This window comes from Bombyx mandarina, chromosome 13 (assembly GCF_030267445.1).
Source record: "Bombyx mandarina strain Sakado chromosome 13, ASM3026744v2".
Classification (NCBI taxonomy): Eukaryota; Metazoa; Arthropoda; class Insecta; order Lepidoptera; family Bombycidae; genus Bombyx; species Bombyx mandarina.
The window spans coordinates 8,180,719-8,193,597 of NC_143220.1; the positions used below are offsets into that span (position 1 = coordinate 8,180,719).

The window sequence follows — 12,879 nt, forward strand, 5'->3', positions numbered from 1 at the left end:
AAATTGATATTACAGGCGGGACGCGGATGATGCAGCCTTCCATACCGATTTAGTTGTATATTAAATTTTACATTAAAGATGTGAATACCAAAAACAACAGCAAAGTTAATAAATAGATTTTAACGATATTTGTTATCTGTGGAGCCACCAACGCGAGCTGGTTGTAGGCTTTATCAATTTTACAAGTAGCTTCATTATGCACGCTGGAACATAGAGGATACCTAAAAAAGAAAATATCGATGCTTGATTGTTATAATAAAAAGTCGATAAAACTTGAGTCGTGTGCGCCATTAAAACTCAGTTTTACGACCCGGACCGTCCGAGTTTTTTTTTATTAAATTTTTAATAAATGTACCTTCATAAAGCCTCTTTACCTAAGGTCGCGACATCTCGGTGTTCCCAACGAGAATAATTTACATTTACTGAATTAATATTACGTACATTAAAACATTTTATTCTTGTTTAAATGGTAACATTTATTTCTAGTTTTGATATTAATTCGAATAAACGCGAGTGTGTCGAATATGTAAGGTTCTCACATCTAAATTTAATACTGATGCTCATGTAGTTGTTTCATTGAATTGATCACCTCGTTGGTCACGTGGTTAATTACATTGACTGTTGTTTCATAGGATCCGGGTTTGAATCAGTACTATCTTTTTTAGAAATGCTTTCAAATCGGGGTTTGGGTGTATGCTTGTGTTGTATTTGTTTTGGGCATCCACAACATAGGAGAAAGCCGCAGCCTGCAGCCAGAAGATACCAAACGAAAGTTTTGTATACTATGTATTACATAAACAGCTCGTTATTTAATTTTATAAAAATAATGTATTAACAACTCACTATTTTTTGTTTTACTTAAGAAGTTTTTATAGTAGGTACTTGGAACTCAAAGCAATATTTATTGTTCAGAGGGTTTTAACTCTGAACAATAAAAAAAATATTAAATTATTTACTCTTCCGAGACCACCCTATACTTTGTGTATTCGAAGACAAGACTAAAACTGTGAACCACGTATGCTCTTTTCTGATAACTGTTCATCAGGTGTACGAAGGCTTCGTCATCTCGCGTGGTGGTGACATCAACTGGCCACCGAGATCGTGTGACTTAACATTGCACGACTAATTTCTGTGGGGTTACGTGAAATCTCAATCATATCGCGCTCTTCCCAGTACGAAGGATTAGGTAGCCTTTGCACTGTAAAACTGATATTTAGAACTCATGTCACAAGGTAGGTTTCGAAATTAGAATTGTTGATATCTATGGGTTCCAGTAAGCGCTTAATACCAGGTGGGCCGTAAGATCATCTACCTATTGCAATAAAAAATTAATATCACAAAACTAAAGGACTAGGCTGTATGATGTGATCCTTTAGTCGTTCCTGTTGGAAAAATGGAACTACTACTGTCATTATGTCAAATAAAATTAGAGGTTAAGTTTATGTATGATTATGTTGATAGATCAGACCAGTTAAAAATATGTTTGAGTATTGTTAATCTAAAGGTTGAATGAATTTAATGAATAATATCAGACTGGAACTATAAACTATCATTTAAACTTCTACCAAATACGCATTGTTTTGTAGTGGCCCACTATAATTTACTATAATTATATTCGGAAATAGTAATAAATTGTAATATTATGATGATAAATAATATTTTAACTTTGACTTAATTAAAATGGTTGGTAAGCCATACAAATGTGTGAACTGTGGAGTGGAAGCTTCAGCTCTATACAGAACTTACGGCACTGTTATTAAATTAACGAAATGTGTGAGTTTTGATAAAATTAAATTACTGGTTTTCGACGACACCGCGCGCTCTTTAATGAGACTACAAAACCTTTTTATTGCTTCAGATGAGTAGTCGTAGTAGACGGCCACTAGAACTCTTTCAACCAGAACAAATGATTGCATGACAGAGGATGATGATACCTACTATTTTATTAATCGCCACCGTCAACTTATCGTCCAAAAATGGATTGAGGGACTTAACATTATCCAGCCTTACAGGTCCAGTATCAGCTAAACACTAAGTAGCCCATAGACTTTTCAATCCGTGACAAATAAAAAAAAATATTTATATAAATTTTGACTGGTGGTAGGACCTCTTGTGAGTCCGCATGTGTAGGTATTACCGCCCTGCCTATTTCTATCGTGAAGCAGTAATGCGTTTCAGTTTGAAGGGTGGGGCAGCCAGTGTACTATACTGTGACCTTAGAACTCATATCTCAAGGTGGGTGGCATATTTATGTCGTAGATGTCTATGGGCTCTGGTAACCATCCCCCATCGAAGCAATAAAAATAAAAAAGACTAAAAGAGAAATTTGCAAAGACATTATATCAAATTTTAAAAATAAGAAATTAAAAATAAATATGTAGGTAATCATTAGTATTTTTATTGCTCCTTTACAAGTCATAAACATAATTAAGACCATAGTTACAGCTTAATTCTATATAATTTTTGTTTTGTTTTGTTGTCGTGAGGTTTGGGGGAAGCCTATGTCCAGCCGTGGATGTCTGTGGGCTAAAAGATAGATAGAAGATTTGTATTATCATATCTGAAGGTTTTGTAAACACTATAATTTTTGTGGTCAAGGATGATTGAGATTTCAATAGGTGTGCTGTGCTGATTATAGTAATGTTTTTATTATAAATTATTGTAATCGAATTTTATTGCACACAGAAAGAACTGATAATATCTTGGGGTCTGGTTAGTTGTCTCATCTTCACAATAAGAGATTTTAATTTTTGATTATAGATATATTTGTAAGGTTGCATTTTTGGGTATTCAGCCATCTAGTTTCTTTATTAGGTTGAATTTGAATGGTAATTCTTGATAGAACCTTAGAAAATACTGAAATAGTCGAGAACTGAGTGCTTAATTAATAAAAATGGGAGAGATTTAACCATTACATTTAAACACATTAAAATTTACTATTTCAAAAACAAAGTGCTAAATTTTCTATAATCTCTTTTCTCTGATTTTCAGGAAAACTGCAAAGGCTTTGTTGATAAATATATTGAATATGACCCTGTTATTGTCATGATAGATCTAATATTAATATCCAAAGAAGCACAGAGACATGTTTTATATAATACTGATTTTAAGGTAATATCACAAGTTTTTATTATTTATTTGCATTGGGTGCATCCCTGGCTGGCACTGGCTATCCTCCAAGTTGTAACTAGTTTCCAAAGCCTATCGTCATGCAATATTCCGGGAAGACAGGAGAAGTCGCAATACATCTTTTTTTTGGCTCTAGATTTGATATTAAGGAATGACCGATTGAAATCTTATCTTGAATGGTGCTGATACAGTAACTTACGCTAATTTTTTTAGTGTCTGATAGGGTTCTTACATGCATCAACCCAACTCTTCTGTAAATCAGTCACTTCAAAAAATAATGTCTCTAACCCTAGATATTAAATCCAGTATGTGGTAAGTCCTGTATACTTGAAATAGAATAGAAAGACATAGTTAAATTTGAGTGACTAAAATAGGCTGAAGATGAGTACCAATCAACATTCTTTTAACTTGAAAATTCACTTGATTTTTCAGTCATTCTGGAAGCTCCTTATTACTTTAATGATGTTGGAGACATATGGAGTTTGGAAAAGTGATAGTTTATTCAACATAGCCATTAATTCAATGTGTGGAATAGCAGGCAACAATACTATTAATATTACGAATTTGTGAGTATAATTTAATGCAGATGACAAAAAATAAATAAATACCATAAACACACGAAATAGTGGCTCATCTGCAGGTAATAACAGTCTACATACATTATTTATTTAATTAGTTGTGCCAACAAAGTGATCATCGATACAAAACATCGATGAATTCATAGGAATTATTTATGTGACAAATGCCACCTCAATTATAGGACAGTGTCAATAATAATAACTCAATAAAATACTCGTAAATCGAAATAAGTAAATTCGAAAAAGCGGCGCGACACGAAATCCTTCCTGTCATGGTCGCCGGTAACTACATACATACGCGATCCTGCAGACCGAAAGGTAAACACGTCATTTCGGATCTTCCCGAGCCATTAACGGTGTTTTTAAGTACTCCAAGCACCGGCCATAGTTCTCGTCGAACCCGTTGCTTGTGACGAAGGGCTCGGCGAGTAAATTAACCCATAGATACAGCCCACTGATTTTCTCTCTCGCCGGATCTTCTCAGTGGGTTGCGTTTCCGATCCGGTGGTAGATTCTGCGAAGCACGGCTCTTCCTAGGGCTAGTGTTAGCAACGTCCGCGGGTTAGACTCCCGTGACCTACTCGCTCGGTGAATCTAGTATGACCCCTCGAGATCACTAGAATAGGTAGAAAAATAGAGTTTAAACATAAAATCCAGAATATAATTTTGTGAATGTCAATGCTCGTCTTGATATTTTTTAAAAGCAATTGCACTGTAATTACTATTCGATTCTTTAAATTGAAAGGCACTCAAAGAATCGGAAAGTTCCTTAACACCATTTATAGACAAAACAAACAGTGGTGGACCTATCTACTAAACAATATACTTGCAGTATATTAGTTCCTGTCGCAGAAGCTTCAGTAAAACTCCTTGTTTTCAGACATGTATATATTGCAACACCAGAGTTATCGAAAAACAATTGCATGGCATGGACTCATGATAACAGAGATGATAATAATGATTTATTTATATGGGAGAAGGATTTCTACATTCAGTTCATGTCTACGTTAGCCGGTATGTATAAATAGAGTGTCTATGATTTTATCAGGGGTCCAAAGTATATTATTATGTATTGTGATCCTGCACCGTCGGTACCATCATGCTTTTTAGACAGTAAAGTGGTCACGGCACCTTTCACAATTATGACCACTTTTATTATTTTACCTTCTGATATTTATGGACTGTGGTGACCACTCAACAGCATGTGGTCCGTAAGTTCATGTCCCATCTACACTTTAAGTTAATGTAAGACGGAACACTTCGGCAGCGAGCCAATGATGTATTCTGGTTTAATGGGCGGAGTTTTTTACTGGTGGTGGGACCTCTTGTGAGTCTGCGCGGGTAGGTACCACCACCCTGCCTATTTCTGCCGTGAAGCAGTAATGTGTTTCGGTTTGAAGGGTGGGGCAACCGTTGTGACTATACTTGAGACCTTAGAACTTATATCTCACGGTGGGTGGCGCATTTGCGTTGTAGATGTCTATGGGCTCCAGTAACCACTTAACACCAGGTGGGCTCGTCCACCCATTCAAGCAATAAAAAAAAAGTATAGCTAATTTCATACCTATTATAATAGACAGTAATATAAAAAACTAGCTGATCCGGCAAACATTGTTTTGCCATATATAAGATTTCTAGGGAATTTCTAGTGTAGAAAAAAAACTAACTTATTGTAAGTGTGTAAGGATGTGGTAAATGAGTGAAAGAGGTATGTAGTGCTGTGAACTATGAGGGAATATATAATAAAAATAACAAAACCTCATTCAACCACATAATACCTCATGATAACAAAAAAAAAAAAATTTAGGGGTGGACAACCATAATCACTTAGGGTATAAAAAATAGATAGTAGCCGATTCTCAGGCTTACTGAATATGCATTAAAAAATTCATGAGAAGCGGTTTCGGAGGAGTATGGGAACGAACATTGTGACACGAGAATTTTATATACTAGATATAGAAGTATAATAATCAAGCACTTATCGTAATGCGATAATTTTTTATCGCTTACACGGGTGAGTGTTATTGGAGCCTATAGACATCAACAACAACCTAAATGCCGCCACCCATCTTGAGACATTAGTTCCAAGGATCAGTTCTCTAGTTACAACGGTTGCTCCTGTAACTATAGAACTGATCCTTGCTAAACACGTTTAGTTAGACGTACGAGTTCCTTTGATATCGGCTATTCGGCGATAGATGGCGTTACTCTTACTAGCGTAACAATATTATTAAAAACTTACAAAATACCTACATATTTATTTTCAGGCATATTAGTTTTCGTGGCGACGACACAGTTACTGATGACGTCATTCAATCTTGTAATGTCACAATGCGAAGGTTTGAAATTTTTTATTCTGTAATTAAACAGTCCTAGCTCACAGACCACCGAGTATCAAGTGGTTACCGCAGTAGCTAGACTCGCCGACACAATCCGGCTGTGGCCCCGGGACAGCTGTCACGGCTGTAAAACAACCCGCAGTATGTACTCGCGGTACCCGCAGTACTGTAGAAGGAATGTGTCAAATTCTAAGTTAGACTTCAAAAACCTTAAAAAAGTTATTCATATGAAATGTCCCAGAGCGAACATTTTCTCATGTTTTTTTTTTAAATAAGTGATTACTGGTGTCCCAGACGCCTTTCCAGTTTCACCGGGACAGGTTGGCGAACAAAGGCTCAGCCAGGAGGGGTGAGATTTGCTAACAGCAATTTCTGCCGTGAAATAGTAATGCATTTCGATTTGAAGGGTGGGGCAGCCGTTGTACACTATACTTGAGACCTTAGAACTCATATTACAAGGTGGGTGGCGCATTTACATTGTAAATGTCTATGGGCTTCAGTAACCACTTAACACCAGGTGGGCTGTAAGTTCGTCCACCAACAAACATGCAATAACAAAACAAAAAAAAAAAATGGGCCAGCTCAGCATCGAGTTGGCTGCATACCGGTGTATAAGACGGCGGACGACCCCTTTCTGTTCCCAGATTGTAGTTGATTTGACTTTGCAGTACCAATACTGAGGTGTCTGAAGGCGTTCTCGTTGGCGGACGTGAGCGTATTGTTCACGCTGCCGATGCTGGTGTGGGGCACGGACACGTCGCTGGAGACCAGACTGGTGCACTACGGACTCATCCTCTCTTACAGTTTCGTGGTCTTCACTAACGTCTTCACAGGCAAGCCGTTTTTATGAAATCCCTAAACATTAAGTGTGCCTTACGTATTGTTACGGGCCGGGGTTCGGGATAATTAAATGTTCCACCAAAGTACAACTTAAAACTTTATTTATCACTTAGAACACTCACAGAACACTTTAAAATTCTTAATTCACTTCGTTCGTTCGCTGTTTCGATTCGAGTAGATCCGATTTCTACCTGACTGTGTGCCATCTTTGCAACGCTTTTATAGTCGATAGGTACGACTACCCTAGAATCGTCGAGAACATTCCTCACAAGTCGAGTATCTTCGATGTGTGTTTCCGCTATCTAACAATAGATGGCATTGTACTGCTCGAGCGTTCTAGCTATTACTAGATCCTTCTTTGTGTATGATTAAATAGTTCTATTCGACAACGAAAATATGTGTTAACTGCCTCAAATATAATGAAGAGAGAAAGTTACTTCTGTTTCTTCTTTTAATAACAACACTGCCGATATCAGGCAGCTAGAAGATGTTTAAAGTTTTATGTCAATTGCGGAAATAAGGCCATGCACACACAATTTTGCTGCTGGGAAACGTTAGGGGACAGTTCATATGAATGGAAAATAATGCTCGAATCAGTAAACAAGGTATAAAATGGGTTCATTTCGGTGCAAAATTTGGAAAAATGTGATCTAATGTGCCGATCACTTGACCACACAAACTGGAGAGGAATTGGCATTGAGGTTAAAAATTGACAAGCGAACAAAAATGACCTAATTATGTGTCTCAACAGCACACCAGTATGCTTAGTGTTAGTTTTTTGAAGTTCTCGATAGCGTTACGCAAATTCATATGGAGTTGGAACGTTTGCCGCTAGGGGCGCTGTTCTAACTGCATACATAATAATATTTGAGTTAACTTTTACGCTATCGAGAACGTTAAAAACTCGCACTAAGCCCACAGTAGCTTCTTCCTTTAATCGCTTTTTTCGACACCCACGAGAGGATGTAATATGGTAGTGCTACTCTAGGATGTTTTACAGAAAAACTTAACCTACGCTTTAAAAAACCAAACTGCTCGAATGATGAGAAAAACAGTCGATACCAACTCATCTTTTTCTGTTGCAGTTTTATACGAATGCCCCGTGTTTGTCGCCGCACTAACTGTAGTGGCGGGCTACATGGCTAAATACACTACAAGCTATCACGCAACGCCCTTACTAAGGATTTATATAACATAAAATAAACAATAATACAGTATCACAGAGTATCTTTATTTCAAAAATATAGTAACATTTATTTCACTTGTAAATGTCTGATAGATTTTAAAACAAACAGATAACCTACACTTTGTCAGTTTGCAAACGAAATCGGTTAAGTTACGTCAGTGTTTTGACATCTTTCAATAATATTCTTACACCTAATTTAAAATATCAGAATTATAAATAAAAAAGAAACTCGAAACATTAATATGCCAGTTTGACAAGTAGGTAAATGAAATAAGAGATATCGATTTTATATAGGCAATTATTTTCTCTGTAATTTATCACCTTAACAACAGCTCTATGTTTTATTAAAACTCAGACGGAGAAACACTGACGTAAAGGAACTTTTAAACTATTATTAGGTACATTAATTTATTTTATCGGCTACAAGAGTTCATGTTCGCAAAAAGATAGTGAACACCGACGAATACCCTTCCTTAGACTTCAGAAAACATTAAAATGGTGGTGCAAGGTTCATCTGCAGTGGTTAGTCCTGAGATACACGTGAAAGATCACAAATGGTCAACTAAGTCTAGTAACTACAACAATATTTATGATAAAATCATTGATAAAATACACAAAACTTCATAACATGAATATACGAAAAGCTATATGTAACTATGGAGATATTTGTAGATTGATGTATTCCGCAATATCATTTCACATCATTTTATTTAATCTCAAGGTATGTTCATTCTTAATTTAGAAAGAAATCTTCGGGTTTTCATTGTTGTCAAAGTCCTTTAAGATAGGGCCCAGTAGGCGAAATGAGACAGCGGTGCTCAATTAATCTATGAGCCACAGTTCCGGCACAATAACTACCACTGAACTGATAATGTATAACTATAAAATAGGGGAACTTTCATCCACCCCACATTTAAAAGTTATCGACTAAGGTAGGTATGAGTAATAAGGTAAACCAGGATAATATCGTTTCTACAAATTTCGCCCGTAACATTTAAAGCGATATCCAAGTTTACACCTTTAAATTAACCATCAGTCTTTGGCAACATTGAGCGTGAAGCGTATAAAAAAATCTAATAAATTAATAATGAGAACTTAATTAAATTAAAGTGTGGTGGAGGTCGCGGCACACTTTAAATCTGGCTCTACGAAAACACTGCATTCGTTGTTGGGGTTGGACAAGAAAGGCCCTCCTCACAAAGCTGCGCTATACGGTCCGCAAAAGAAATACCTAGTTGCTGGATAATTTTTATTTTAATTACAATTGATTTCTGCAAAATATATTTTAAATATTAATTCGTAAATAAAAAGATAAAAAGGAAAAAAGGAACACCAATAGTCTAAATCACTAAAAGGTATTGTGCCCCGGGCGCGACTTAGATCGCTACGCCGCTGTAGAGCCCATTCCCAACAGAGTGCTTCTGCTACTGCAGGTATATTGGTCTCGACTAATAAACCTGGACAGGATTGGAACTGCAAACGAAACGACTTGCGAAATCATTCGAAGGAGACAGAGCTGGTGGAATAAAGAGCTGACTCAATGAGCAAAGTGTTCCGCTATATGTTGTGTCTTAAGAGTGTAGTTAAAACACAGAGACTTTGTAAAATAAATTAATTTACAATGTAACTGTGGTGTAAAGGCAAAATGAAATGTCAAAGATATAATTTATGTTGAATTTTAACATCTATAATAGACAATATACATATAAAGACACATATTATGTAACTAAAAGCTAGCAAATTTCTTAAGTTTATATTGACTGCGTCACTAAACAAGCTGAGAGAACTATATATCACTAACATGCCATTGTTTTCGAATCAATTATTACAACCTTTAAACTTAAAATTTAATACATTCTGCATTCAAGTCACAGCAAGTTTTTTTTGAAAAATATCAGAAAAAAAAATTTTTACTTACTTTATTTTAGCAGAAATTGAAATTACATATTTGAAATTGCCAATAGCAGAGAAAACGTTATTAAAATCTTTAGTATTTAACACCACTGCATCCAGTCATTTCTTAAAATATAATACACTACACTATTTTTTTGACTTTGCTGATTGTATACTATTTTACCGTAATACTTGATTCTGCTAACTAAAAATCTTATTACTTATCTTTTCTTACTAAAGCACAATATTTTACATTAATAGATGATGTTTCTTAAATATTATGACTGTGTTAAATATTTGAAGCGTCTAAGAATTTAATTAGATAAGCAAAAACTCTTACTGTTGTAAAACAAGTCTTTTTAATGTTATATGTCTTCCCATATTTTGTGGTTCATGATTTATTTATATCTAAAGACTAACTTACATATCAATTTAAAGTAACAAAGATGTACATTCATTAAATATAAATCTGTGGAATAACATTAGCTGTGTGCTTTAACTTAAACTAAATATGAATTTCGTTATATTATAAAGATTTATTATTACTAAAATAACAACTAAGTGTGGATATTAACATCTCATTGAAGTTACTCGACAATCAATATTATCAAGCTATTAACAACGTTTAAAGGTTATTAATAGACTTTGCATTACCCGTGTAATATATACTCAGCCTCGAACTTGGAACTCTAATCAGGCTTACAAAATTTCCGTACACCAAGAATGTTGAAATTACATTACTTCACCAGAAGACTAATCAGATCCTTATTTCTTTAAAAGTTATATTCTTTGAACCCTTGTTTGTCTTTGAACCCTATGTCATACATATTTAATGGTTTTTATGGATGTAGTTTTTTCAAATGTATGCTCCGAAGGTGATCACTATGACTCATAGATTTAGCCAATAGTAAAGGCCTACCTTTGCTTACTCAAATTTCAATATATAGCAAGTACTTAACAAGACATCTTCCAGATAGTAATTTAAAATTTAATAATGATGAATATTACTTGTATCAATTATTGTCGTGCAGGAAAGTTTCTTGTTAACATATTTACATATTAGTCTTATTTGCCTTTGATAAATAATTGTATTAATTTTTTCTGTCAAACAATAATATTGTGCAACTATACAAGTCGCATGTTTGTATTTATAACAACATATTGTGTATCTAAGAATAAAGGAAAATATTGCTAAGGTGGTCAATGATTTACTTGTTGCATGCTGGCTTGCTTCTTGGCTGTACGGTATAGACATTAACATGATTGTCACTACCCATTTTAAAACCATGGTTACCGAGGCCACAGGGCCCAATAACCACTTTAAACCAAGTGAGCTGTGAGCTATCCATGTCATAATAATTATTTATAATGTAATGAGAACTGAATCCAAATAAGCCATTATTAACAATTATGTTGTCCCACCTATTTGGCTTTGTTTAATAACATTATCTCTTCAAATTAGAGCAACATTTAAAAACAAGATATTTAAGATTATCTGCCTTTATTATTTAAAATAAAATCAACTATGCAGTTTTATTTTTTATATACTTGCCCATTTAATATCCATAATATAGTCATAAAGGAAGCAGACACTAATATCCTTTTTTACACTGTAAATATGGACCACCTAATGGTGAGTGGTCACCAACACTCATGGATATCACAAATTTTAATGTGTTTGTAACTGTTTTAGTTTAGCAATTGCTTAGCTAACATTAATAGTTGGACTATTAGTTGGTTAAAATGTGATTTGACAATTAAAAGAAAGTAACACAGAGAAATATAATACTTCTTGAGTGTTTATATTTTAAAACCTATTAGCAGTCTATAAAAATATTTATATAGCTATGGTCATTTGATTTACAGATTATAATATTATATTGTATACCAGAATTAATTTTTTAAGTTATTGTAACCTAATATGATTGCTTGTATTACTTAATGCATTATTTTCACTAAGCAACAAATCTAGATAATTTGCTATATTCCAAGGTAACCTTCAGTAGAGAGGAGGAATCACAGGAAGGAATATTGTAGTAAGAATTATTTTAAGACTACATTTAGTTAGATTGTTTAAGCTGCAGCATCACACTTCCACACTTAGTTCTATTTTATTATAATAATAACCAAAGATTAAATAGCTATCAAGATATTACGGGCTTAATGGAGGATCGTCATTACCTATCATGACGTCCTCGTACATAACATCATTTGTTCTTCGTTGATTAATCTTCTGCCTCATATATTCAATTAAATTATACTTCCTTACAACTAATACCAGACCACATACTATTAATGCTATAGTAAATATGGATACTATAGCAGCCGTGGCACCGTGAGGACCGCCTGTATCATCACTAGGCTCTTCACAGTCGTCACCAACTCGAATAAAACCTTTTTCGCAGACACACTGCAATGTCTTCTGGACGCAAACCTCATTTTTCCCCTTACAAGGCTCCATTGCGGTCACATTACAAGGCAGGATGTGGTCTGTTAAATAGAGTACTGTTCGTAATACGGGATGTATTTCGTTCTTTCAATTAAATAATTGTCGGTTAAAGTCACTTACCCGATGTAACGTATTGCAGGAAATTTAAGGTAAATGCAGCAATAATATCGATAGTATTTGGCCCCATTATGACTTTAAATACTCACATTACACTAAACGAGCAATACGTAAATTTTGTTAGTGTTTATAAAATAAAGCCCGTTATTCCTTTCTTTCAGTTCCAACACAAAACAACGAATGTCTCTTTGTCAGAATTGTCAGAAATGTTGTGCTGTCATTCTACGTATAACATCAAAAGCGTTTCGTTTCTGCTTTGTAATCACAGAGCACTATTACTTCTTGTTTGTGATGTTTGACACCTTAATAACAAAAATTTGCTATTTTAAAGTACAGTACACCGTTTTT

At 34.8% G+C, this 12,879-nt stretch overlaps 2 protein-coding genes and 1 long non-coding RNA gene across 4 annotated transcripts in view; 2 read left to right on the forward strand and 1 right to left on the reverse strand.

Moving 5' to 3' along the window:
• The window catches only part of LOC149501623 (uncharacterized), a 188,587-nt gene that overhangs the window by 4,885 nt on the left and 170,823 nt on the right, over positions 1-12,879 (forward strand). The window lies entirely within an intron of this gene.
• Arv1 (ACAT-related protein required for viability 1) lies at positions 1,427-8,103 on the forward strand. Of its 2 annotated transcripts, XM_089732405.1 has the most exons (8): positions 1,429-1,773; positions 1,859-2,012; positions 2,992-3,111; positions 3,562-3,695; positions 4,588-4,721; positions 5,975-6,046; positions 6,715-6,879; positions 7,972-8,103. In XM_089732405.1, the coding sequence occupies exons 3-8, from the start codon at positions 3,046-3,048 to the stop codon at positions 8,082-8,084; spliced, it is 684 nt and encodes a 227-aa protein (XP_089588531.1). In that variant the 5' UTR covers positions 1,429-1,773; positions 1,859-2,012; positions 2,992-3,045; the 3' UTR covers positions 8,085-8,103. The 2 variants fall into 2 exon arrangements, with proteins under 2 accessions (XP_028039523.2, XP_089588531.1); XM_028183722.2 differs by lacking the exon at positions 1,859-2,012 and having other exon boundaries at positions 1,427-1,773.
• LOC114249984 (uncharacterized) lies at positions 8,097-12,759 on the reverse strand. Its single transcript, XM_028183721.2, has 2 exons — positions 12,535-12,759; positions 8,097-12,455 (listed from the first exon to the last, which is right to left on the reverse strand). Exons 1-2 carry the CDS (start codon positions 12,599-12,601, stop codon positions 12,118-12,120), a joined length of 405 nt encoding a protein of 134 aa, XP_028039522.2. The 5' UTR covers positions 12,602-12,759; the 3' UTR covers positions 8,097-12,117.